At 36.9% G+C, this 24,344-nt stretch overlaps 1 protein-coding gene across 1 annotated transcript in view; it reads left to right on the top strand.

Annotated features, from left to right (window-relative positions):
* The window catches only part of LOC107095723 (protein unc-13 homolog B-like), a 213,717-nt gene that overhangs the window by 38,982 nt on the left and 150,391 nt on the right, over window positions 1–24,344 (top strand). The window contains exons 4-8 of the mRNA XM_015391973.1: window positions 9,128–9,245; window positions 11,598–11,721; window positions 13,064–13,137; window positions 14,056–14,113; window positions 14,908–15,121. Coding sequence (XP_015247459.1) covers window positions 9,128–9,245; window positions 11,598–11,721; window positions 13,064–13,137; window positions 14,056–14,113; window positions 14,908–15,121 — 588 coding nt within the window. The remainder of the gene's footprint in view (window positions 1–9,127; window positions 9,246–11,597; window positions 11,722–13,063; window positions 13,138–14,055; window positions 14,114–14,907; window positions 15,122–24,344) is intronic.

Here is a 24,344-nt window from a genome sequence, read left to right as displayed (position 1 = left end):
ATTTTTATCGATTTGTTGTTGCAGCCCTACTCAACACACAAAAAAATGGCAAAATTTCTATTAGTAAATGTAAAAAATGTCAACATTACTTGCTATTAGGGCTTCGACTTACGATTATTTTTCAAGTCGATTAATCTGTTCAATGTTTTTTGGATTAATTGTTTAATAATCAAATAGCCAAAGGTTCCTTATAGGACATTTTTTTTACGAAATTATTCTGGTAAATCTAAAACATTTACACTTGAGGAGTGCTAAATAGAGCATATTGACAGAGAAAAAATATTTTTTATCTTATATACAAACTATTTACATATCTTTTATAAAATGTTGGTATAATTACTGCTCAAACTGGGTTACTCTGTTAGTTAAAGGCATGTTTTACAGTCTCCATACTCCAGTTAATGATTTATCGATTACTGAATGAGATATATCTTACTTTTTTCTCTCTCGCTTTACAAATGAACTTTTCTTGCTACCAGAGATGGGTCCTTGAATATATGTGCATTTTTAAGCATGACTCTACCAAATATTTGATTCATGTAAATGTGTGTGTGTGTAGAGAGGGGTGTGGGTGTGCGTGTGTGTGCATGTGTGTGTGGGTGTGTGTATGTTTGGTGTAAATGGCCTAGACCTACCGGGTTACTCAGAACTGCATTAAGCATCTGTAGTAATAAAATATATAATAGTAATAATATTAATATGATACAATATTACATTTATCTAGGACACTTTAACCCAGTTTAGACTGAACTGCGAACTGTGTGAGCCTATGGTTTACACTTGACAAGGAAGTCCTTTAGTTGGCAGGATATATTTACTGTGCATTACAAAAACATCTTCAGTGGTGCATAGATGTTCATATGTAATCCTTTAAATCAGAGTGAAGATAACTTATAAGTATCAGGTTCAAAATGTATTTAAAGGAATTCAATTCAAGTCACCAAAGGCCTTTCTGATCAGTCTTTTGGGGCTCAGAGTGTTCGTAATGGATTCCATGGCGAGCCTGTTAATGATGTAAACAAACCGACTGAATTACATTTTACTCCATAGAGGCCCATCATGGTGACCAAATCAATTCCCAATCTAGCTGTTGCCTGTGGTCTAGTGCAATATATATATGAAACAGCAACTCGTTTGTCTTAAAGCTGTTATCCGTTTGTAAAGGTTTCTGCTTTTTAACTTTTAGTTGCTATATTTAAGTTGCCTTTAACTTTTATTTCAAACTGACCATTTGCTGATATTCTTGTGCTTCCATTGAGGTATTAAAACATCTGGAAAAAAAAACAAGGATAAAAAAAACTAGTCATTTTCATTTTTCTTTCCATAAAACATATGGCAAAGCAAAAATTACCATTTAAGTGTTTTTAAAAAAAAACACTTTTTTTCTTCTCGTCTTTCAGGGAAAAAAAAACAACAACAAAGATGTGAAAAAAACTTGAAAAATGTCAGTATTTATGTATGACTTGCTAATAACTTGGCTCATAATGTATAAGTGCTTCTCCATTAGTTCATCATAAACAGAAGTGAAAGGTAAAGGTATTTCTTTGCTTCATAAACTTTGCACCATGTTTCCAATGTCATAGAATTTTATTTTTTCTATTTATGCTGTGTTCCTCCGACTTAGAGATTTCGTTTACATTTAAACATGCACTGACAGACAGGAAATTGCTGCAGCCAGAAGAGGTGGCTCAATTTAAAGGAATGTTTGGCATTACCGTGCAGCAATTTGGTCAGCTTCGGTTGTTTTATAAGTGCTTAACAAATAAAACCGGAATGCAATTGGATTACAATAGCGACTATAGATTACTACTGTCATGGTTTTGGTTCTGTTGTGCTTTACTTTGCTCCTTGTTTTCTAGTTCTATTGGTTTAATTCCTATTTTGTTGTAGTTTCTAGATTTTTGTTCTCAGGTTTTTCTGTGGTTTTCTTTTGTTGCCCTCTTGTGTGTGTTCCTTTCCCCTTGGCTCCCTCGTTGTCTCCACTTACACCTGCTCCTTATTCGCTCGTTAACCCTGCCTTTGTCTCAGTCAGCTACATATACTCTCCCTCTGCAGTCACTCTTTGTTGGTTCCTTGTCCTTGCTGTACCAGTCTACTCAGCTCGTCTCTCCGGGGCTCCTCAGGCTTGTTTTCCTCTGATGTCTCCATGGTTTTTGGTTTGTTTAACATTTTAGTTGGATTTCTGGATTTGTACCTCTGTTTCCTGTGTTCTTCAATTAAATCTATCAGAACTCATCTCAGCTTCACTTGTCTCTGCATCTGGGTCCTCAAGCAACCTTACCACCCATTGTTGACAACTACAGTTACAGACAAATCCGGGAAAAAAATGTCTGACATTGAACCAGTCTGTGGTGCCAAAGAGGTTAAGGGGCACTGCTTTAGTTGATAAATACATATACACCACCAGTGTTACAGTTTTACCAACAAAAATTGATTTTTATTTATTTTATATAAATAGGATCTATGGCTGGTTAGCTAAATTATGACTGACATAAAATCGCAAGCAGTAACAATTTACAAAAATCTTAGTTTTGTCATAGATTCAATGAGGACAAGATACTTTTTTTTGCTACTGTACAAATTAGAATGAAATTAAATAAAGTATTTTGATTTCTTAAATCCCTCAAAAGGCATATGCAGGAATAGTCCAGGCTGGACCTGTGGTTACGGACATTGCGGTAAATGGATGTGTCCCTCTGCATTCATGTTTAATAGCTGTTCTTGAACATTGTTGTGCAGACGAGCACCCCTTTGGGTGTAAATTAGATCTTGATGTGGCTTGATGTGTGTGTTGGATATTGTAAAGAGTCCTTTTTGTCTCCTCGCCTTGTGTTTCAGCTATTTAAAAGGTGTGTTAGACAGACTTCCTCATTATTTTATACTAATGTAGTAGGTAGGGTTGCCACAATGCCAGGTTTCACTGGAAATTCCAAAATATATTGTGATAAATAATAATATTGTCATTTGGTGACCATTTTGAACTAATGTAATGGTTATAATATAATAATGCACATGCACCCTTTTAAAGAACAACATTAAACACTGGAACTGGAGGACATTTTAAAACAGTTTATATTCATTAAAAAATGCACTTGAATCAAAATTGAGTAAAATTGAAATTAAAAAAATATTAATTGAAAAAAGATGCACTGTAAAGATTAGCATATTTCTTTAGGCTTAGAAAGGGATAACAGGAAGAAGTGGCAGTTTTATATGCAAAAGGTGCAAACTAACCAAACTAGGTTGTGCTTGAAAGTTTACATACCATTCCATTAAAGACAGAAAAATATCAGTATACTGTATTTATATATAAATAAATAAATAAATAAATAAAAAGACAGAGGTGAGATGTGTTTTCCACTGTAAACATTCTGAGGTTTCCATGTAAGGAAGTCAGTTTTCACCAGTGTGTTTAGACGGTAAAGTAGTGAAGCCTCAGTAGTAGTTGAGGTCCAATGCATTGGATGTTGTGTTTGGGATGTGCTGATAGACAGCCTTTTAAAATCCTTCTCAACTGAGACTCTTCATTATGCATTCCTTGACATGCAGCAATTTCTGTTAATTGATTACGGTAATTGACTTTATTGATCTCAGAGGGGAGAAATGCTCTCGTTACATCAGCTCAAATACTCGAAGAAGAATGTGCCAAAGATAGAAAAAGGTGCATGGGATATATACAGTATATACAGTGCACCCACATATTACAGCACAGAAAGGTTGGGACAATAGACAGCAAGATGTTGAGGAGATCAACTGCACAGGGTCGCTGCATCTGCCATAGCACCCCATCTGGTCTTATGGTTTAAAAACTTGTCTCATTACAGTACATTGTGGTAGGATCCTTCTTTAGTGTCAGTGTATATTCAGCTTGAAAAGCAACGTTAAAAGATCTGACAAGTTTAAACATAGTTATCTTTGCCATTGCTTATTAATTCTCTTTCTGTTGTAACATTGGAGCTAATGCTATTAAAACTCTTACCCTGAGTGTATGCCACATTTTATTCCTGCACAGCTTGCGTCTGTTTAGGGTCTTGTTCTTTTTATCAGGTTGGTGTTTTGGCTTCTGGCAAATAGAGGTTAAGTAGGTTTATGTCGATCCTTTTACTTTCAGGGTCGCCAGAGCATATGTGTGCATGTTTTATACTGGGCATTTCTTTAGATGTTGTGTTCCTTGCTTTATGTTGATCAAATCTTACAAACGAGCATCATTTCATGTGTTTTTCTTTGTGCTTTCTTCATTCAGTCTCTGTTGCTTTACCCGGAGGTGTCTTTAGATGCTGCTGGATCAGGCCTAATCTACTGAACAGATTTATTCTATTGTGTCAGAAGTTACTGTCTTTCAGTAGATCCATCAAATGTAATGTCTTGGTTGCTATTTCCTTTCCAGAAATAAAATGTTAGAAAAAGATGATATCCAGTGATTGTGATATTATCTGATTTGTAAGGAACAATGAATAAAGTTGAGTCTGTTTTATAGGAAGTGTGTTAATTGCAATACAATAACTATAAATAAACAAATAAATGTAAGTAGAAGGTCTTGGAGATACTCCACTGATCATGTTTTCTCAGTGATTGATCAATATGTCTGATGTTTCAGGTCATTTCCTGCTCTTTCCTTCAAGTCCTGTCAATTAAGTGCTGCTCAAGTATCAACAAATTGTGACCTTTTTCTCTTTGCCTGCATCAACCTGTATTAAGTGCTTGAGGAGTGACTTTATCAAATTACAACAACAGGAGTGATTAACGTCTGTCAGTGGGAAACCTTTTCCTCCTTCATCACTTTTATTCTCTCTAAGCTTTTAATCAGCAAAGTCTTTGTTCTTGCAGCTGGATCTGTAAATTAAGTTTAACCTGTATTTTTAGTGACCACTGGAACAATTAGAATACTGGCTCTGTCGTAACATCAAGTCAGCAGGGAAGTATGAATTTGGTGGTATTTATTTGTAATTCCTCCTATCAAGTTACAACATACTGTTGTAAAACATTTGTTTCTACCTCAGAAAGACTAGAATGGTTGTTTGCATTCTGTTATGCAAAAAAATTATTATTACCACAAAAAAAGCAGAACAAAAGCAAGTAAAAAAAAATATGATAAAGAAATTTGGATCACAACCTAAAACTAATACCCCAGTCAGTAGTTTAACTTTGTCAAAATCAGCTCTAAACAAATGGGTTTTAAACTTTGACTTAAAAGTACTCAGGTTTTCAGCACTTTTACAGTGTTCTGGGAGTTTGTTCTAGATAAGTGGATCATAGGAACTAAATGCTGCTTCTCCATGTTTGGTTCTAGTTCTTGGGGTACAGAGTAGGCTTGAACTAGAAGACCTGAGTGATCTGGGAGGCTGATACACTGACAATCTGTTATATATTGTGGTGCTGATCCATTCAGTGATTTATAGACAGAAGGTTATTCTCTGAGCTACATGGAGCCAATGTAAGGACTTCACTATTAAGCTGATGTGCTCAACTTTCTTAGTTCTAGTGAGAACATGGGCAGCAGTGTTTTGGATCAGCTGCAGCTGTCTGATGCACTTTTTTAAGTAAAACTATGAAAACACTGTTCCAGTAATTATACTAAAGATAAATTCATAAATTTTTCTTTTTTTTTTTGCTTGGACATTAGGGCTTTAATCCTGGAGATGTTCTTCAGGTTATAAAGACGCACAGAACCAAATGACTGAACTTTTACATATCATAGTATCATTAGGAAAGGTCATATTTTTGGCAATTTTCTCAAAGTTTCAGTTTTGAGCTAAGTTAACTGGGTTTGCTTGTTTTTTTGCATGAGTAAAAAAAGTAAGGATTCTCTCTTAGTTTCTTCCCATTGTCCTCTGTTTTACTCCTTTACCCTTTGTGAACAGTACTGTGTATATAAACGTATTGTGCAAACAAAATAACTGTCCCCATGGAACCCTGAAAAACACTCTGTCACTTAGAGCATTTTGCATAAAATAAATAGCATTAGCCCTTTTCTAACCCATTCAGGATTTTTTTTTTATATAGTTAATTAATCTAAATAAAAATAATACAACACAATGGTCAATGACACAGGAAACATTGGGGGATGGGTGAGCTGAATGTACACTGTAAAAGCAAAGGAGGGACATTTTGGGATGCTTTGGTCAGTTATTGTTTAGTTGGTGTTTTTGAGTTTTATTGCTTATCTTCGAGGGACTAATGCAGTCAGATGATATTTGACTAATAAATCTACGTTTAGGAATGAAAACCACTCCTTATACACAAATGTAACTGCCCTCTTTCAACTCAAAGAGGAATATCGACTGCATGATTTTATTTTTGGCAGTGAAGAGAAAAGAGTTCAAGATTTGTTTTTTAATGCCTTTATCTTGGAGGAACAAAAGTCATTTTCTTGCAGACGGTATTGATTTAATTACGAATATTGATAGGGTCCGTTAACACAGTGATTTGGAGTTTTATTTTGCAAGGTTGGTCTCTAAGGTTTAAGCAGACAGAAATAGAATTTCCTATTTGCAAAACATGATTTAGTTTTTGTCTTAGACTGACAACACCTTTTTTTTTTAAAAACCCAGACTGCTCCACCAGAGTTTCAAAGCAAAACAGCCGTGCCATTTAAACAGAAAAACACACGAGCCACTGAGGTAAAAGAAAATACTGTTCTTTTAGTTATTTACTAAATCTGTAAAGCGTTTCCAGCAGCATCACGTCTGAAGCCGTATTTCACTGGAAATGTGACAGAGCTCCAGTCAGACAGGACAGCGTCTGTAAGGTCTAAAGCGTCTGTTGGGCTTAAAGCTTTTTAACACACATTCTCTTTTCAGCTCAGTGTATAGGTGTGCAAGCCATCATTATTGTCTGTGTTATGTTTAAAAAAAATACACCAGTTCTGGCTTTTTATTTTCACTTTATCCATAGCCCTCAATAATGAAAAAAATGTTCATGCAAAATAAAATACCTGGGGGGGAACTCAATCACATCTGGTCTAACATTAAAGACAGTAAGCTTTGGCTGGACACAAGGTTCTAATCATAAAAGTATTACTCTTTCATGGTTAAGATTGCATAATCCCATAGATTATATTGAGTCAGTAATTACAACTGTATTCATTCTTTCCCTCTTGCTCTAAACTGAAAGATCCAGGTCTGTCATCTTACGCAATAAACTACTTCAGATTAATGCAGTTCACCTTGGCCTCCTTTGCTCCCAATATGTCATATTTTAGAACAATACAGATCAAAAAACAAACATAAAACACAGAATAATATGTTATTTAACTGCTAGATTCAGATTTAGTTGAGTGAGATTTTAGGAAAAACACCCCATAAAATAATATCTTGATTTTCATAATCATTTAATCAGGTATTCAGGTTCTTCTGGGTACTTTTGTATCTTTCATAGTTTTTTTTGTAGAGACCAGGGAAAGCTGTTACAAGGGATTTGCAACCATAGCTTTTGCTTATTTGCTGAAGAGGATAATAGTCTATAAACATAAAATATACATATTTGAACAAAATGATTAATGATTTTATTATATTGTTTGATGAAGTTTTCATAAACCTGTGTGTTAATGTGAGATAATAATAATAATAAAAAAAAAAAAATATATATATATATATATATATATCAATCATAGTATCATATATATACATATAGCCTCTGGCTATATGTAGAGCTCCCCCTACAGGTTTGGTGGGAGACAGTTCAGTAGATGTCAGCAGCTTATACTGGCTGCGGCTAATATATATACATTTCTAGTTTCTTCAAAAATGTTTTGGTGGGTCTTATAATGAGGTGCATTCTATAGTCTGAAAAATACTGCATAGAAAAATCTCAATTCACACCTTAGTCCTAAATGTGAGTCCTGACCCTAAAACAGTAATCTCTTTGTGGGGTCCAGGAATTGGGCTCCGCAAGGAGCAGTGAGTTCCTACAACGTGCTATTTTTCCAGAAAATATGCCCCATAATGTATCAAATACAAGAACACAGAGACATTGCATTGCATTTTTCCCCACATTGTCTTTGGGTTGCCTTACATTTATTTCTGAACCGTATTTTTGTTTAACCTTAACTATAAGCAAAACTTACATTACACAATACCTCTACATTCTTAAGTCTAAAAAAGGGAAAGTCCACTGTATGAGATCAGGGTTTTTCTCCCTCTAAGGCCTGTTGGTCTTCTTCAGTTTAGTGGATAAACCAGAAAAAGGTCCTAAATAGGCAATATTAATGTATAGGCATACACACTTGCCACCTAGCATCTCCCACCCACCTTCTCTCCACCATCCCAGCTGAGAGGAGTCATCAGAGATGACTGACAGGCAAACTGAAGCGATATGAATGTGAGTGAGAACGTGAATATGAATATGCAGATGAGCAGTGGAGACAGTTGGCTGCTGTTTTCTCTTTAGAGAAGATGACAGCTGTCATCCTTCGCCCTCTTTTTTTCACCGAAAAAACTGATGCACTTCCTGACCAGGAGGAGGAGGAATAATGGCACCAGACTCTAAAGCTGATAACAACCCCCATTTTGATGGGATCTGATGTAAACATGAGGTACACTGACTATGTAGGTACATTAAAGACACTCTTTTTTAACCTCTGTAAATCCATGTAAGAAAAAAAACATTAACTGTCTGGTTAAAAACTATTTACTTATAATTTTAATTTAATCTCTTCACCATAGTGAAGAGATTAAATTACTGAATGTATGTGTGTCTATGGAATGGACAGAGGTTGGTTTAATAATAGCAAAGCTTATGCAGGCAGGTTGTTACATATTATTTTGATGGTTCCACCTCACACACCTTTTTGTGCTATCAGTAAGCTCCTGGCACATTTCTGGCTGGATGTTTGACTCATTTTCTTGGCAGAATTTGTGGGGCTGTGTTACAAAAACCAGACCTCCAAATATTGCCCGCAAAGTTTCATAAGGGATGAATCTTTGAGCAGGATCATGGTGCTGGTGGAACAGCCAGTTTTGCCAAAGTTTCAACCATATAGGTAGTGAATTACTGTGATGCACTTTAAAATTTGCAATTTTTTTTAGCTCTAAAAGCCGCAGCTAAATGAACCTCCTGTTGTAAAAATGTAGAAAGCTTATTTTTTTTGTGTTACTGATGTTAGTTTGTGTTTGCTTCTTTTCTACAGTGAGATCAGCAATCTGGACTCTGGCCTGGTGGTGGAGCTATGGAACAAAGGTTTGATCTGGGATACTATGATCGGTACAGCGCTGATACCCCTAGACACCATTCATCAGTCTGATGAGGTAACATGGCAAAAAGTTTTTTTTTTTCATGTATGATAGTACATACTGTAGAAAGCTCTCAAACACTAGTGTAATAACTGGGAACATGTTATTGTTAAAAGGTGACATCAGAAATACTCTGTTTGCCTTTGGAACTTTTTTCTTTTTTTTTTTAGGATTACAACACCTTAAAGGTATTGTGGAGGATGTTCTTTTCTGTGTGGATCATCAAAATAAGTGGTCCTCTTAATTGTCAATCATTGTGGTGATATGTTTATGTAAGGCCATCTTACATGCTCATCCCCATTTTTACTTACCGGTGGTGAGATAGTGGAAAAATGCAAATCTTCTTTTCCAAAGTAAGCTTACTTTGAGTTAAGCATACAGCAACTTTTAAACAGAGCATGCACAAGGAGAAATGGGCTCGTGCACGCTCTTGCATGTGTTTAATAGGCGTTCCCTCTTGGGAGTGGGTACAGGGTTATGCATGTGCTTTTTTTTTTATAGTTGAGAGGATGGGTCTTTTAAAGAATTTGCGAAAATTCCTCTACTATACCTTTAACCGAGATGTAGGTTGAGCAGTGCTCCTTACTTTAAACCCAGCAGTCTTTTTTTTTTTTAGATAATTCTTTCTAATCTTTAGAGTTTATAATTGACTTTAACCGTTTTACCCCAGATGTTTGCATATTTTAATATTTGTTGTTTGAAATAGAAATTTTGCAATCAAGGCTAAATACAGCTGATACGGAGATGTATTTATTAACTAATCCATCTCAAAGATGGGATTAAACCTGTAGCAGATGGTTTTTATTATTTAACACAATTAAGATTTTATTGTTTTGCACCTTTACTAAGAAATTTGCTAATCTTGTTAAATATTAATTTGCTGAAACTTTTAATGAAAATGTGATACTATTAGATCTACAGTCAAGTATAGCTGGGTGGCCAGTGAATATTTGGGGTCCTTTGCCATCAGGAGGGCTTACTTACTTGTACTTTGGGCAGGTTCTGTTTCCTGTTTCTCTTCTAATTTTTTCCACATTCCTGAATTAACTTGTTTTAGACTAAACCAGTTTCATTCTTCCTTTTCTTAAATGTATCAGTTTAAACTACCTCCAACATTGTGTGTTAACTCAAAAACAGATTAGATTACCAATTCCTCAAAGACTTTATTTTGGTTTATTTGGTTTAGTTTGGTTTATTGGTTTATGTCAGCGATTTCTGACCAATCATTATTATTTTAAGTTAAAATATTAGCTTTAAAATACATTTCAAATTTCCAGATTATAAAGAGTTTTGTACTTTTAAAATATATATTTGAACAAATTCAGTGTATTTAGTTTGAGTGAGTCATTCACTGCTTTATTTGGAACTACATTAACAGCATTAATGACTAGAAAGAAGCGAGAGACTCATTATAAGGATCAATATTTGTATTGATTTACAGATGGGAACCTGATTACTACTTTAGGAGAATAAATCCTTTAAGAAGATTTTTTCTTCTGTTCTTTATGTGATTGGGACATGTTTATTTTTTAAAGTAACTGTCTCTAAAAGTTTCTTATTTGTTTATTTTGCTAAAACGGATTTAATTAACATGTTCCAATATCCAGTAGGTCTATCACATGTTACTGTAGAAGGATTTCACTCCTGTCTTTCCAGGAGAACATTTAAAGCATGATCTTAAAAGGTCTCTATGTATCAGAAGGCGTTCAAACTTTGCACATCCAAAGCTGAACTTAATAGCAGGTGTGATCTGTATCGTGTGTGTGAATTGAGCAGAACAGCACAGGTGAGGATTTATAAGAATGTTGGGTGAAAAGCTCCTGGCACAAATTAATTTGGGTGATTTAGTATCTCTATTCAATAAAAAAAAAAGTAAAACACCATGACTGAACCTAAACATTGTAGCATGTTTAAAAAAATGTTCACCTGACTCCTGTGTGCCAGCCTGAAATGTGCATCTCTAACTTGTGGCAATAGTGATTTTTTCCCTCCCTTTATGTTCCATTACAAGCCTGCCTCAAAGTATGATAAGGTTTCAGATGGGGCTACATATGTTTGCAAAATTTTAGGTCAAGCAGATGTTGTAAGGAGTTGGTGGAGATAAATCCAGCTGTTGAGAGTTTAATCTTGCTGTGGAAGTGTGGCTCCTTCTCTGTCGGAGGGGGGTTGGGATCGAGGACCTGACGAATCCAGCTTTTCAAGGTGTTAGGGTTAAGATTTTAAAGAGAACAGCTCATGTTCTCAAGATTTTCCAGATGTTTGCCTAAGGTGGCGACAAGTGAAATGACACCTTTGTTGCATGCACGTAATAAAGAATAGAAAAAAAAGCACCACACTACACACTACAATGTTTCTATGATTTTACAGGAGGGACCAGGAGAATGGACAGCTTTGGACTCTGAGGTTTTAATGAAGGAGGATCAGATCTGCGGCACCGTCAATCCAACTCCACATCAAGTGCTGCTAGACACTCGCTTTGAGCTTCCATTTGGTTTGTATCACATCATACCAAACTTACAAGAGTACTTCTGTTTCAAAGTGTTTTTCCTGTCCAGGAATAATGAATGAAAAAGTCAACACTTTAATAATAAAACACTGTAACTTTAATGAGCCATTTATATACACTTTTAGAAAAGTGCATTTCATTTCCCTGAAACTAAGTAATATTTACCAGAAAACAGTTATTCTCATTCAGAAAACTGAGAAATAGTGATTAGAAATGAGGAATCTCATTTAGTAATGCACATTAGTAGTATTGGTAAAATGTAGTATAGAGAGGATTGTGGAGCAGCTGTGCTGTTTGATTTGTTCATGTTTCATTTATGAAGGAGCAATCCAGGTCTCAGTCATGTAAAAATAGTTTTTCCATTTAAGAGATAATGGCCTTTTTGTAACGTTAAGTCATCAAAACTAGTCATGTACAGAAACAAACAAACAAACAAAAAAAAACAATGATATACTGTTTTCAGTTTGATTTGAGTATTAAACTGTCATAGCTTAATATGATTGGCTCTTTGATACCTTTTAGTATTAGTTTCTGTTTATACTTCTGTATGGTTACAAAATTATAAATTATAAACAAATAATGTAATTTTTTTACCTGGTATTGTGAGTATTAGATTATAGGAAGAAAGCACTTTACATCCTTACTTTCTTCTTGTACACTAAAACTCCAGCTTCCTTGCTTTATGTTTGTTAACAGCTGCCTGCTGTGTTTAATTCCCCTCAACTTCCTGCCAAAGTTCCTTTATACTGTAAAATGTGAAACTACCATTAGGGTTTATTAATCTTTTATGATGGGTTACACTGTGATGATGTTTCACAACCTTTTCATTTTTATTTTCTGCTGTTTTATTCATGTAGCGCAGTCTCTCAAGTAATTTTTTATCTACATGGTCTTGATTAGTTACTTAGTGCAGCTTCACTGTAACATCTATAATTTAGTAATTTAGACACAAAGAGAATTTTAAGAATATCTTTCTATTAGTTTGTATTTACACTTTATTTGTGATATTTTCTTAAAAAGCTGATTGATTTGACCCTGAACCCTGGAAAGACAACTTCTCATCCAAAAGTAATCCAAAATGTAGGAATATAATGTTTAAGTACATCGAGAGTGAAGCTCTTCTATCCAAAGAGGATGGAGGAGAGAGAATAGAGATAAGGGTGGAGCCCAGGCGTCCTTCATTTCTTTCTGCACCTTGGCTGGATTAACTTCTCATTTTTCCTGGATTATGTCTTGTACTTCATATAATGTTGTTTTTTCACTCATTGATAAATCCCTCCTCCACCTGTGGATCTTTCTCTGTCACTTACTACTTTGATCTGACCAGATATCCCAGAAGACGAGGCACAGTACTGGACCAGTAAGCTGGAGAAGATCAATACTATGCAGATACACGATGAGGTTGGCTCAATAACTGTTTCCTGCTAGTACTCTGTAAAAAGAAATAATGCCATTTTCTCTGACTTACCAAAAAATGTTGTTTTTATCATATGAGGTTAATTTGAAGTTTTGTTTTCATACAGCAATGAGTGTACTGGCAGCTCTAAAATGTATAAATATGAAGAATGATTCATTTGTAGTTTTTATTTTAACAGAAGAAAAAAAAAATCAGATGAGTGCATGATGATTTTTTTAATTGAAATAGCATGTTTGTGAACTAAATTAACAAACTCCATGTTATATAAAAAGGCTCCTTAACATATAAAAAGTTTAATCAGCGGTAATCAAGCTCCACTTATTTCTAAAATAACATCCAGCAGTTTATTTACCTGATCCACTTATGTGAATTCATTTGAGTGGATTTCAAAATATCAAATTCAAAAATAAAGTTAAAACCTCTGTGTAATCCTACAATGCAACCTTGGTGTAACATTTGAAACTATAATAGTTTCATGTGTTATCTTACTTTCTTCTTTCTGGTTAAAACTTGTATTAATGTGGTATAATTCACTATAAAACATCCGTGTTTATTTTAGCCTTCTGTGTTAAGTATTATGTATATATATAAAAACTATATATATATATATATATATATATATATATATATGTATAGTTTTTTTTCCATTATATATTTATTTGTTTTCAAGAAATACAAGCCTAAACACTCCAAAGTTTTTTCCTTTTATTTAGTTTGTTGTTATTATAAATGGAATTAAACTCAGCATGACCCTGTGATAAGTTTGTGTGGTTCTCTGCTGCCACCTTGTGTGATATCGGGCTTGTGATTACAGGGAGTAAATGAAGGAAGCTCTATGAATTTATTTTATTCTTTATCTTTTAATTGTTCTGCTTTTCATCTTTTTCTTCTACTTTTACCAGTATCCATTACCAGGAGATGTTCAAAGAAGAAGAATGCCATCTATGCCCTCACAGTGCTGTAAGTTTATATAAAGAATAGTATACAGTATTTGAAAGTATTCCATGGCAGTAAAAAAACTCACTCTTTAAGTTATAAAATTTAGTTTTTTATTTATGCAGCTGTTAGACCTTTACTGATGAATTTTTATTTAAAAGGATATATTTATTGTAAAACATCAAAGTTGAATAATGACCTATGTATTTTATAAAATGCACACAAAAAGCATTCATCTTATCACTTTAACATCTATCATGAAGTTGAACCCATTTGGGAGTTTACTTCCATCCTAAGATCTCATTTCCCTGTTGCACTGAGGTATAGGTTAAATACTTCAGTTATAGACTTTACTTCTCTCCTTTGGAAACTCTCCTTTATTCCACCAGGCAGTTGGAGTTATTTTGGATGGGGTGACCAGCAAAGTATGTACAGTGATCGTTCATTGTTTTCCGCCCATCTGTTATTCAATGTTCCCTCCATGTTTGCATGTTGCAGAATGGCTCATTGACTCATTACAAAAATATACTTATTCTAATCATCATCATAATATGTGTATGATGCTAATGGAAATAAAAACATGGTGCCCTGCCCGGTTGTGAAGTGTTGTATTTGAATTCATGTCGTTTACAATCTGTAAACACATCCTTCACAAGTTTGTCCTTCTTGTATTAAATGCCTGCTACCACATGAGGGAGCTATTTTTTCAACTATCTGAATTGTCTGAATGCCTTCTTTCCTTTTTTCAAATAACCCAGGTGTGCATTAAATGAGTGGAAGTAAAAACCATCTACCTAAACTATCTGCCTTTTTCCCAGCATATGATGACCACGACAGTGCAGTGGATGATCGAGACAGCGACTACCGCAGTGAAACTGGAAACCGACCACCACGGTTCCATAACACTTCCCAGATGAACTCATCTGTCCATCAGTACCCCATAGGCCGTAGAGTCCAGCATCAAAGCCTGTCAAGGGAGTCTGATTCTGTACACAGTTATGAATTAGACTATAGGGAAATGAGGGCAAGCAGGTAAACACAAACACCCTCACAGACACATCTTGCTACCTATGCAGTATGATATAATGATAAAAAAAAGTAATTAATTAGATTTTTTTTATGTCTGTGTGTCTATAACTATACATACAGTCTGGTTAAAAGTTTTAACAGTGACACAAATGTGTTTTTTTTTCTTCCAATTCATCTCTATACTAGAAAACAACATCAAAGTTGAGACTTTCAATAAGTTTAAGTAAAATTCTATTATTTGAAAGACGTAGAAAGAAATATGCTTCGGTAGATGAGAAACAACCCCAGACATGGATTATATCGGGATGTGTCCCTGTCAGCTCAATGCCCCTTTAAGAAAATCTGGATTAATTAAATTTTATGCAGTATTGTATGCTATAATACATGAACATCAACATCTAAATGAATAAGGATATATCCAAGCAAGGTAATGCTACTTCTTTGGTGTCCACTGGTGGCAGCATGTAGTTCAAATTAGACCAAGCTGACCATTGCTGGACACAGTTAGACATCCTAAATACCTCCTTACTACATTCCAAAAAAGTGAAAAAAAGTGAAAAAACAAACCACTGGACTTTGTTTTCCAAGTTTGAAGGCATTCTGCTTCCCATCCAGGAAGCTTTTTTATTTCAAAATGTCATCAATTAGCACTGAGTTTCAAGGTTTTATAAAGTAGCCCAACAAAGCCCTATTATGGCTTAAAAAGCATGCAAATTCAACCAAAAGAACAGGTCCAACCCTTAGTAATGGGGAGTCATTGAGGTCATTGTCGGCCTGCAATACCCGATACTGGCCTATGTCTCTAAAAGGGAGTCATTAAGGTCGTTGTTGACATGGCTGACTAGACGAGATGTTTTAGTCCCTGCATAGCGATGGGGGTTGAGATTATAGTGGGAAGGAATCAACTCCATTGCTGTGTTTCAGGTTTTTGAGAGGTGGAACCTGAGACCACCCCCTCTGTTTAAGGTTTAAGGTAGTAGTAGGTAAAACTGTAGTGAGGAGTTTTACCTCCTACAACCTTGAAGTTCTACAAATCTATAGCAGCAGCATTTTCTTTATGTTTATTCAAGTTGCTGTCAAAAAAAAAAGGAAAACTGTTGAATAAGGGACACATGATTTTATCACAGTCAGGCTGTCAGATAGATTTTTCTGTTAAAATTGCAGTACTTTGTTAAAGTTCGATGATAAATGTTTGCAGAAATATGAAAAAAAAATTAGTTTTTATCGTCAGCTTATAATAATCTTTAGACGAATGTCTGTATATGTAATTACTGTAACTAAAAATCCTGAACGATGTGAGAAATTTACACATTTTTGTCACTGAAAAAACTCTTTGCCATCTCTTTTTTGATATTGTCCTACTAGTTAATACATGAGTTTAGGGCTGCAACAACGAATTGATAAAATCGATAAAAATTGACTTTTAAAAGCGTTGGCAACGAATTTCATCATCGATTAGTTGTGTCGCGCGATTAATGCGTCATCCGCCTCCGCCGTCATCACATCCACTTGACTGAAATGGGGGGAGAAAAAAAAATACGACAGAGCGAGCCAGCGCTGTGGGTGCAGTGTTGCCAACTCAGCGACTTTTCAGACCCCTCCAGCGACTATTTTTTTAAAAAGCGACTAGCGACAAATCTGGCGACTTTTTACGGTGTCACTGGCGGCTTTTGTATCGTTCCTACTCTGCCGTGGGGCGCCTCCCCCATCCCAACCCCGTTCTCCCGCTCCCGCAGGAGTCCCTCTCAGCGCTGCAGTCAGAGCCGCAGGATGTTTACCCTCAGCGTCCAGACTGCAAATGAAGCGTGCATGCGCCGGCGCAAATTGATCACAATAAATAAAATAGCCTGCGCTTTGTAAAGTGAAAAAACTCGTAACGTGCAACTTTTGTCAAAACAATATAACATGGCACAGAAGCACCATGTTTGTTTTGTTTTAAAGTGGGGAAACGTAACGTAACGTTCAGGTAGCTCATCTGATGCTTTCCTTACCTTTCCTTACCTTGCTAGTAGGTTACAGACAGTGATAAGGTTGGCTACTTATTTTACTTTTAATTTCATTTGAATTAGCTTAAGCAGCGTTTATATTTTCTTTATAAATAAATTAACTTGCAAATTATGAGGGCAAGGCTTTTAAAGTTTAAATCTTCTGGCAAAGATAAAGTAAAGAAGATTCTGCAATTTATGGAAGTAAAGCAGAATAAAATCCAGCAAGATCAGTAATATGTCAATTAATTATATGCCACATTTCCATGTAAATATCTGTCTTTGGAGGATGTGTTTTTTAGCACCCCTGTTCTCTCATTTTTATTCCATCTTTATAATTTGAACCACAGGGCTATTTTTTATCTCTATGGTTCAGTATTTTCTCAAGTAGCAACTTTAACTGCTATACTTTCCTGTCTTAAAAGGCAGAACTCTTCTAGTCTAAAAAAATTCATTTGTTGAAATTGGGGGACCTATTGTTTGAACCCCTTAGGGGCTTTAAAAAAACAAAAAAGTAACCTATATTTTGTGGATGTACAGCTACATTTCTCATGTAAGTCTGCGTAGTTTTAACACAAACATTTATTTTTCATATTGCACCAGTACAGTTAATGAGCAACCTGTACTTGTGTGCTTGTTTGTTCTGTCTAAAATGTTTATTTTGGAATAAAGAGGTTAATATAAAAAATATTTTTTGTCCGATTCATCGATTAATCGATAAAATAATCGTCCGATTCATCTATTTTTAAAATAATCGTTAGTTGCAGCCCTACATGAGTTACTCAGTTGTATGACAATTGCATGTGATCATTTTAAGCTGAAACAGCAACCCTCTAAAAAAGAATTATAGACTTTGCTGTTTTTTCTATATTTGTAACTGGCTTCTTTCATTCATCTTTATGTGGACTAACTTTCTTTATGTTCTTTTGCAAATGTTGTTAATGTCTTTTCTTTCCTCTTTTTTTCTTTCTTTTCATTACATCCCACTGCTTCCTGCATGATATCATTGTGTTTAATCAAATCAAGACGATCAAATAAAAAGAGAGGAGTTAGAATCATTCCTGTAGACTCTGGTATGGGTGTGGAGGATTGGGAGAGTAAATATAAAGTGCCTGACTCAGGTGTGCTAGATGACTATCTAGACACTGAGCAAAAACTTTGGGAAGATGAAGATAAGAGTATCATCTACCGAATCAGCGAAAGCTGTGAGTCCAAAGGTAGCAGATTTTATCAGACTGTCGAGTGTGATGGGCTATCCCCGGAGGAGCCACTGGAGCCAAATGGCATTGTGAACAGACAGAGGCATGGCTTTGGCAGCGGAGAAGTACGATTAGTTTACAAGGCAGCTGGCAGCTTTGAGGATGAATCTTCTCCTCCTGAAATTGATATTATTCCATCAATCAAACAGCAGCGACAGCCGTCAGACAAGGAAAGTCTGCTTTACAAGACCAGGCTGTGGGCAAAAACTGCTTTAGAAGACACTTTGGAGAATTATGCAGTTTTCCGTGAACAAGAAGCCGCTCAGGAAGAAGCTGATAGAATTAGAAGACGTATTGAATATAATTCCCTTGGTTCTGATGAGATGCAGTACTCATTTGGATCTGAGGAAGAACTAGAGGATCTAACATTCTCTGAGGTAGATGCTAATTTTGATGATGAAAACTACGGCTATCCTGGGAAGTATATGCAATATTTTGGACATGATTTTTGCAGAAAAGACGTAACTGATCAACAGGATCTAACATTGTCTCCTCCGGCGGAACCAAGTGATGAATACATAGACCCAATGGGTGAACTGCGGAGCTTAGTTCATTCAGTGTCTGAATACTTAGCTGTAAAAGAGGAGGAGATCAACAACTATGAATCAATGCCCAAATCACCCAGAAGAAAACTACCTGCCCTGCCAACTGATGCTAATATTTTACAACCTACAGACAATGACAGCCATTTGGTCAAACCTGATGTTAAAGAGGAAAGTTCTGTTGAACAAGGCATAACTGGAGTGAAAAATGCAATGAGCTCATTGTTTAACACAATTTCAGGGTCAAAATTTCCAAATGAAACGGAAGTTTCTGGTACATCTCCAGATCCTCAAGCACCACAGGCTGACTCTGGTATTTCAAAAATTCTTTCATTTATCCCTAAAGGTAATACTGAAGCATCCGAAATGTCTTGTGAAACCACAACAGAACAAAAGACCTCTCAAACAGCTCCTCAACCAGAACTGGGAATTTCGAAGCTCCTTGCATTTATTCCCAAAAGCGGTGGTACCTCTCCGCCAGTGGCTATAGTTCCACCTGCCTCTCAGGAGCCCCAAACTGAGAAGAAGTTCTCTCTGCAGTCCCTTTTGCCTTTTCAGTCATCTGAACCAACTAGACCAGCTGATGCCAGTCAGCCACTGACCCATGCTACCACAGGAGCACAGGCATCAGCTGGGAACCAGTCTGCATCTGGGTTTGAATCCATGTTAGGAAGGCTAAGCCCTTTGAGGCTATTTTCGAGTGCACCTTCATCCAGAGAGCCATCACCTCACCCACCAGAGCAAGGCCTGTCTGCTGCAAGCAAAGAAACCCAACAAAGACAATTAAGTAGAGCCACCAGTCCTAAAAAAGAGAGTTCACAAACAGAGGAGCAGTTATCAGGAGAGATAATACCAGGTTCAGGGAGTGGATCAGTTGATCTTTTGCCAGATACAGGAAGTGGATCAATCGAGCTTTCCCAAGAAACAGGAAGTGGGTCAGTAGAGCTTCTTCCAGAGACTGAGTCCTCTGGTGAACTTCCTGATATTCAGCAAAGAGGTACATCTACAGCATCTGAAGCAAAACCTGAGGGAAGTTCAGAGGAAACAGGATTTTTCAGTCCTTTTAAGAAATCCATCTCCAACCTCATGTCAGCAGCTCCATCAGAACATTCATCACAGAAGCCTGCCGAGGAGTCATTTCTTGGCAGCAAACTAAAAATCCCATTTTTGTCAGATAATGTTTCTACAGCAACCACACCTAAAGTAGAAGGGGGTATGCTGTCGGGGATTCTTAAATTTGGAACAGGAGAAGATGCTAATGTCACGTCAAACACTCCATCCCCTAGTCCTTCAAGATCTCCCTCTCCTAGTCGAGCTTCCCTCCTTGAAGGTGTTCCAAAACAAAATACAGGAACTGGCTGGTTTTCTAACCTTTTTAAGGTGGCTCCAGCTGAACCTGCCAAAGAACCAACAAAAAATCAAATGGCTCCTACTGTGACACTTACCAAACCCACTGTTCAGACTGAACCTCACTGTGAACAAGTATTTCCTGAAACACCAAAGGACACTGTCTCTAGTGAAGAGCAATCCTCTAAGGGGAAACAATTGGAAGCAGTAAGTATTATTTCTCAGGATCAAGGTCCACCCAAAGTTGCAGAAGGATCATCACAACCAGAACTTTCTCCACCACCAGGAATTATTTCTGGTTTGATGAAAATAGGACCCACAGAATCTGCTGTATCTGATAAGAAAGGCCATGAAGGGGATAATCAGTCACAGCAGGGTGGTTTGTTCTCTATATTTTCATCACCTTCACAGGCTTCTCAACCACAACAGAGTTCTGGAACACAACAATCAGGGGTATTTTCTGGGTTTCTAAAATTAGCCTCTGATACTGTTTCAGACCAAGCTCAATCTCAGGGTCAAGGACTATTCTCTGGACTCATGAAAAAAGCAACAGAAACCATATCTGTGTCTCAGCCACCTCATCCAAGTCCAGACATAAAGCCAAGGGAAACTGTCCAAACAGTGAATAACGATGGACTCCAACAAGGTTTGGATCAAGGGTCAGCTTCTCATTGTGAGTCAACAGAGCTTTCCTCAGGAGTTAAATTAGGATCCAGTGAAACAAATCAGAAAAATATTCAATTTTTAACCCCAGATGAGCAATTGAAGCAAACACAACAAAATAGCACAATAACAGAGGAAGCAGACCAAAAACCAAAGACAGCTCAATCAAGTGGATTTCTTGGAGGTTTATTAAAACTCTCTGAATCAGCACCCCAGCAAGCATCTTCTGGTCAAGGGGGTTTGCTATCTGGTCTCTTTGGAATTGGTGCACAAGAACCCACTGCTTTAAACCAACCCCAACCTTTACAAAAACAATCACAGTCTGGTAGGCCTGAGAATCAAACCAATCAGAAACCAGGGAATAGACAAAACCTTCAACAACAAAAACAGGTGCCTCCACAGCAGCAGCCAAGTGGTCCTGGAGGGATGCTTAGTGGTTTATTTAACAAAATTACTGATGTAAGTGTACAACAGCCAACAATGGGGAGTCAACAAACTCAGCAACAGACACAAAGACAAGGCTCTAAGACAGGTCAGCAACAACCTAATCAACAGGGAGGCTTTCTTTCTGGGTTGTTTTCCCCAGGGGCTAATGCTTCAGCTCAGCAGCAGCCAACTCAACATCAGCAACAAAACCAGCAGGGTAACAGACAACCTTTGCGGAGGCAAAACCAGCTACCCCCACAAGCTCCTCCCTCTGTTCCAGAACCACAGCAGGGAGGGCTACTGTCAGGTCTTTTTAATAAAATAGCTTCTAGTGATAATACATCTCAGCAGCCCAGTGCACAAAATGTTACTCAGCAGGGAAGTAAACCTAGCCAGCCTTCCAATGAACCACCATCTCAAATAAGTCAGCAGGGAGGATTTCTATCTGGTTTGTTTGGTCAATCACCATCTCAGCAACATCAAGCACAGCAACAACCTGTTAAAACAGCTGGTCCTCAACAAACAACAACTCAGCAGGCTAATCAAAGTGGAAGCTTGCTTTCAGGTATACTTAAACTTGCATCTGGTGACAATGTACCACAAGAGCAATTGTCTACAAGACCTCCTCAGGATAGAGAAGCAGGTGTTAAATCAGAACAAAATCCACCCCAAACTGAATCTGGAGGATTATTTTCTGGACTTTTAAACAAAATTTCAGCAACAGTTGAACAGTCATCATCCTCTTCTGATCAGGTAACACCTCAGTCTACTCAAAAACAACAACAGCAGCCACGTTCAAGTCAGAGCAGACCACAGATTCAGAGAACAAAACCAGTGGAAGTTCAGTCCTTCAAGGAAGCACCTTCTGATAAGGAGTCAAAAACTCCACCTCAAAAAGGATTTCTATCCAGTTTGTTTAGTGTTACAGAAGAACCACCGTCAAAGACGCAGGAGCCATCTAAATTTCAGCCTGGGACAGAAGACCCCCAGAACCGCACATCTCCTGGCTTGTTATCCAGCATTTTCAAAACAAGCTCTAGTGACCCTTGCACTTCTGTTCCTGAAAAAGAAACAGAAAAAGCTGCCCCAGATACTCTACAGCCAAATAGGGAGAAAATTCCCTCAAGTCCAGAAACCTTTACAACTGCTTCTAATTCAGCTAATCGCGTTTTTGATACCCATGAACACCTTCCACAATCACAGGATTGGCAAGATCATGCAGTTTCTCCAGCAACACTTTATCTTGAGGAAATTCAGCGTCTCTTATATGGAACAGCAAATGAGTACGGTTACAAGGATCTGTTATACAACTTTACAGAACATGGGGTAATTCCACCCGAGTTATATGACCATCAGTGTCTCATAGAAGCTCTGTTGTGGCAGCAACTTAATGATTATGTTCAAGCTGAATCACTTGCCACTCAAGTTCAAATTCACAATCAGACATGCCAAGGTTATATACCCCCAACGGTTACAGCACCTCAACCTGACCACAGCATTACTTTAAATCCTAAAGAAATGAATATAAGTCATTTCAACGTTCCTGCTCATCCTTGGAGTGATGCTACTGCCCACCTATTTGAGTGCAGAAACCGCTTTCTTGAAACAGATGAAGATCTAATATTGTTTGACATGACTTGTAGAAACAAGAAACCTTGGAGCAGTTGTGACCATTTGAATGATCTTGATAGGAATAGTAAACCATGGATTACAGGAGACAGTGCCATAAACCTATCAACTGAAAAATCAAAGACACGTCTAAATAGGTGTCAATCACTTACACAATGTAGCGCTCAAGAACTTAGCCGAGTAGAGGACAAAGGTGTTATAGACAATTGCTTAAAAGATGAAAACTTTGATTTAAAATCTGCAACTGACTTTTTAAAGCAACTTGCGACAAAAAAAGGCCCTGTTGATTTGAGACGTAGTGCTCTCAATTTAAGCAGGTCAGCAGGCGCTACAGGCTATACAGATGAAGATATGATGTTGGAGGATTCTGAGTGGTACCAACAATGGTTGTCACTATTAGAACATGGCTTGTGGTGGCCAGCTGAGGCAGGGGACTGTGGATATTTTGTTTATACTGATGAAAACTACATTTATTCTCTTTTAACTGACAAAGCTGGAAAGCATCTTTATGCGTGTGCTACAGAAGAGGACATGGAAACATTAGGAAAAATTACCGAAAACATTGCTAACATACTGAAACAAAACAAAACTGACAAAGTGACTCTTTGTGGTTTTAAAATCCCACTAAATGATGAAAATAAGGGCTTCTGGGTTTCAGATTATCAGCAGAATGCTTCATCACTGAATAATACACCCATGGATTTAACATCTGCTCTTATAAAGGGTGAAAAAATAATGAACATGAATTTGCAAAGTTTCTCACAGATGTTTCAAGAGTCTGTTGCTTCCCAAACAGAGCAACCTATTGACTTCAGTGTATACAAGCTTAAAAAGATAAAGGTGGAGTCTGTCCAAAATGGTAACACATATCAAGAGGAGCCAATGGAAGCTGCAGATTTTAGTTTGAAGTCTCTTAAAGGGGGACATGGAGGGCCCTACTGGAAGGATCAGGAAATTAAAGATACAGTCAAACTTGGAAGTTCTCATCATCATTACTTGACAGAAATTTCTCAAAACAGACAATATCCAATTCCAGAAATCAGGATTGCACATGCAGAGGATACAAATGCAGATCAGTTAAAAATAAAAGCAAGCTCCAAACTTTCAGGAATTTCAACAAAATCCACGAATTCCAACACAAGTAAAGCCAAAACACTTTCATCCGAAATGCCGTCATCTGTTTGTAGTAAGCCTTCCGAAACTTCCCAATCTACTTCAAAAATACAACTGGGAAGGAAGTTGCCCACTGCTCAATTTGATAGTAAGGCAACAAGCTCCCCTAATCCACCAGCACAAATACCCTCTTCCACAGTTGCTAAAACAGCTTCCTCACCTGTACCATCTATATCTTCCCAGAGACCACACCTTATGAGAC

The sequence above is a fragment of the Cyprinodon variegatus genome, unplaced genomic scaffold, assembly GCF_000732505.1.
Source record: "Cyprinodon variegatus isolate N-32 unplaced genomic scaffold, C_variegatus-1.0 Scaffold567, whole genome shotgun sequence".
Classification (NCBI taxonomy): domain Eukaryota; kingdom Metazoa; phylum Chordata; class Actinopteri; order Cyprinodontiformes; family Cyprinodontidae; genus Cyprinodon; species Cyprinodon variegatus.
Note: the sequence above shows the minus strand (reverse complement) of the source record. Positions and strands in the feature narration are given on the sequence as shown.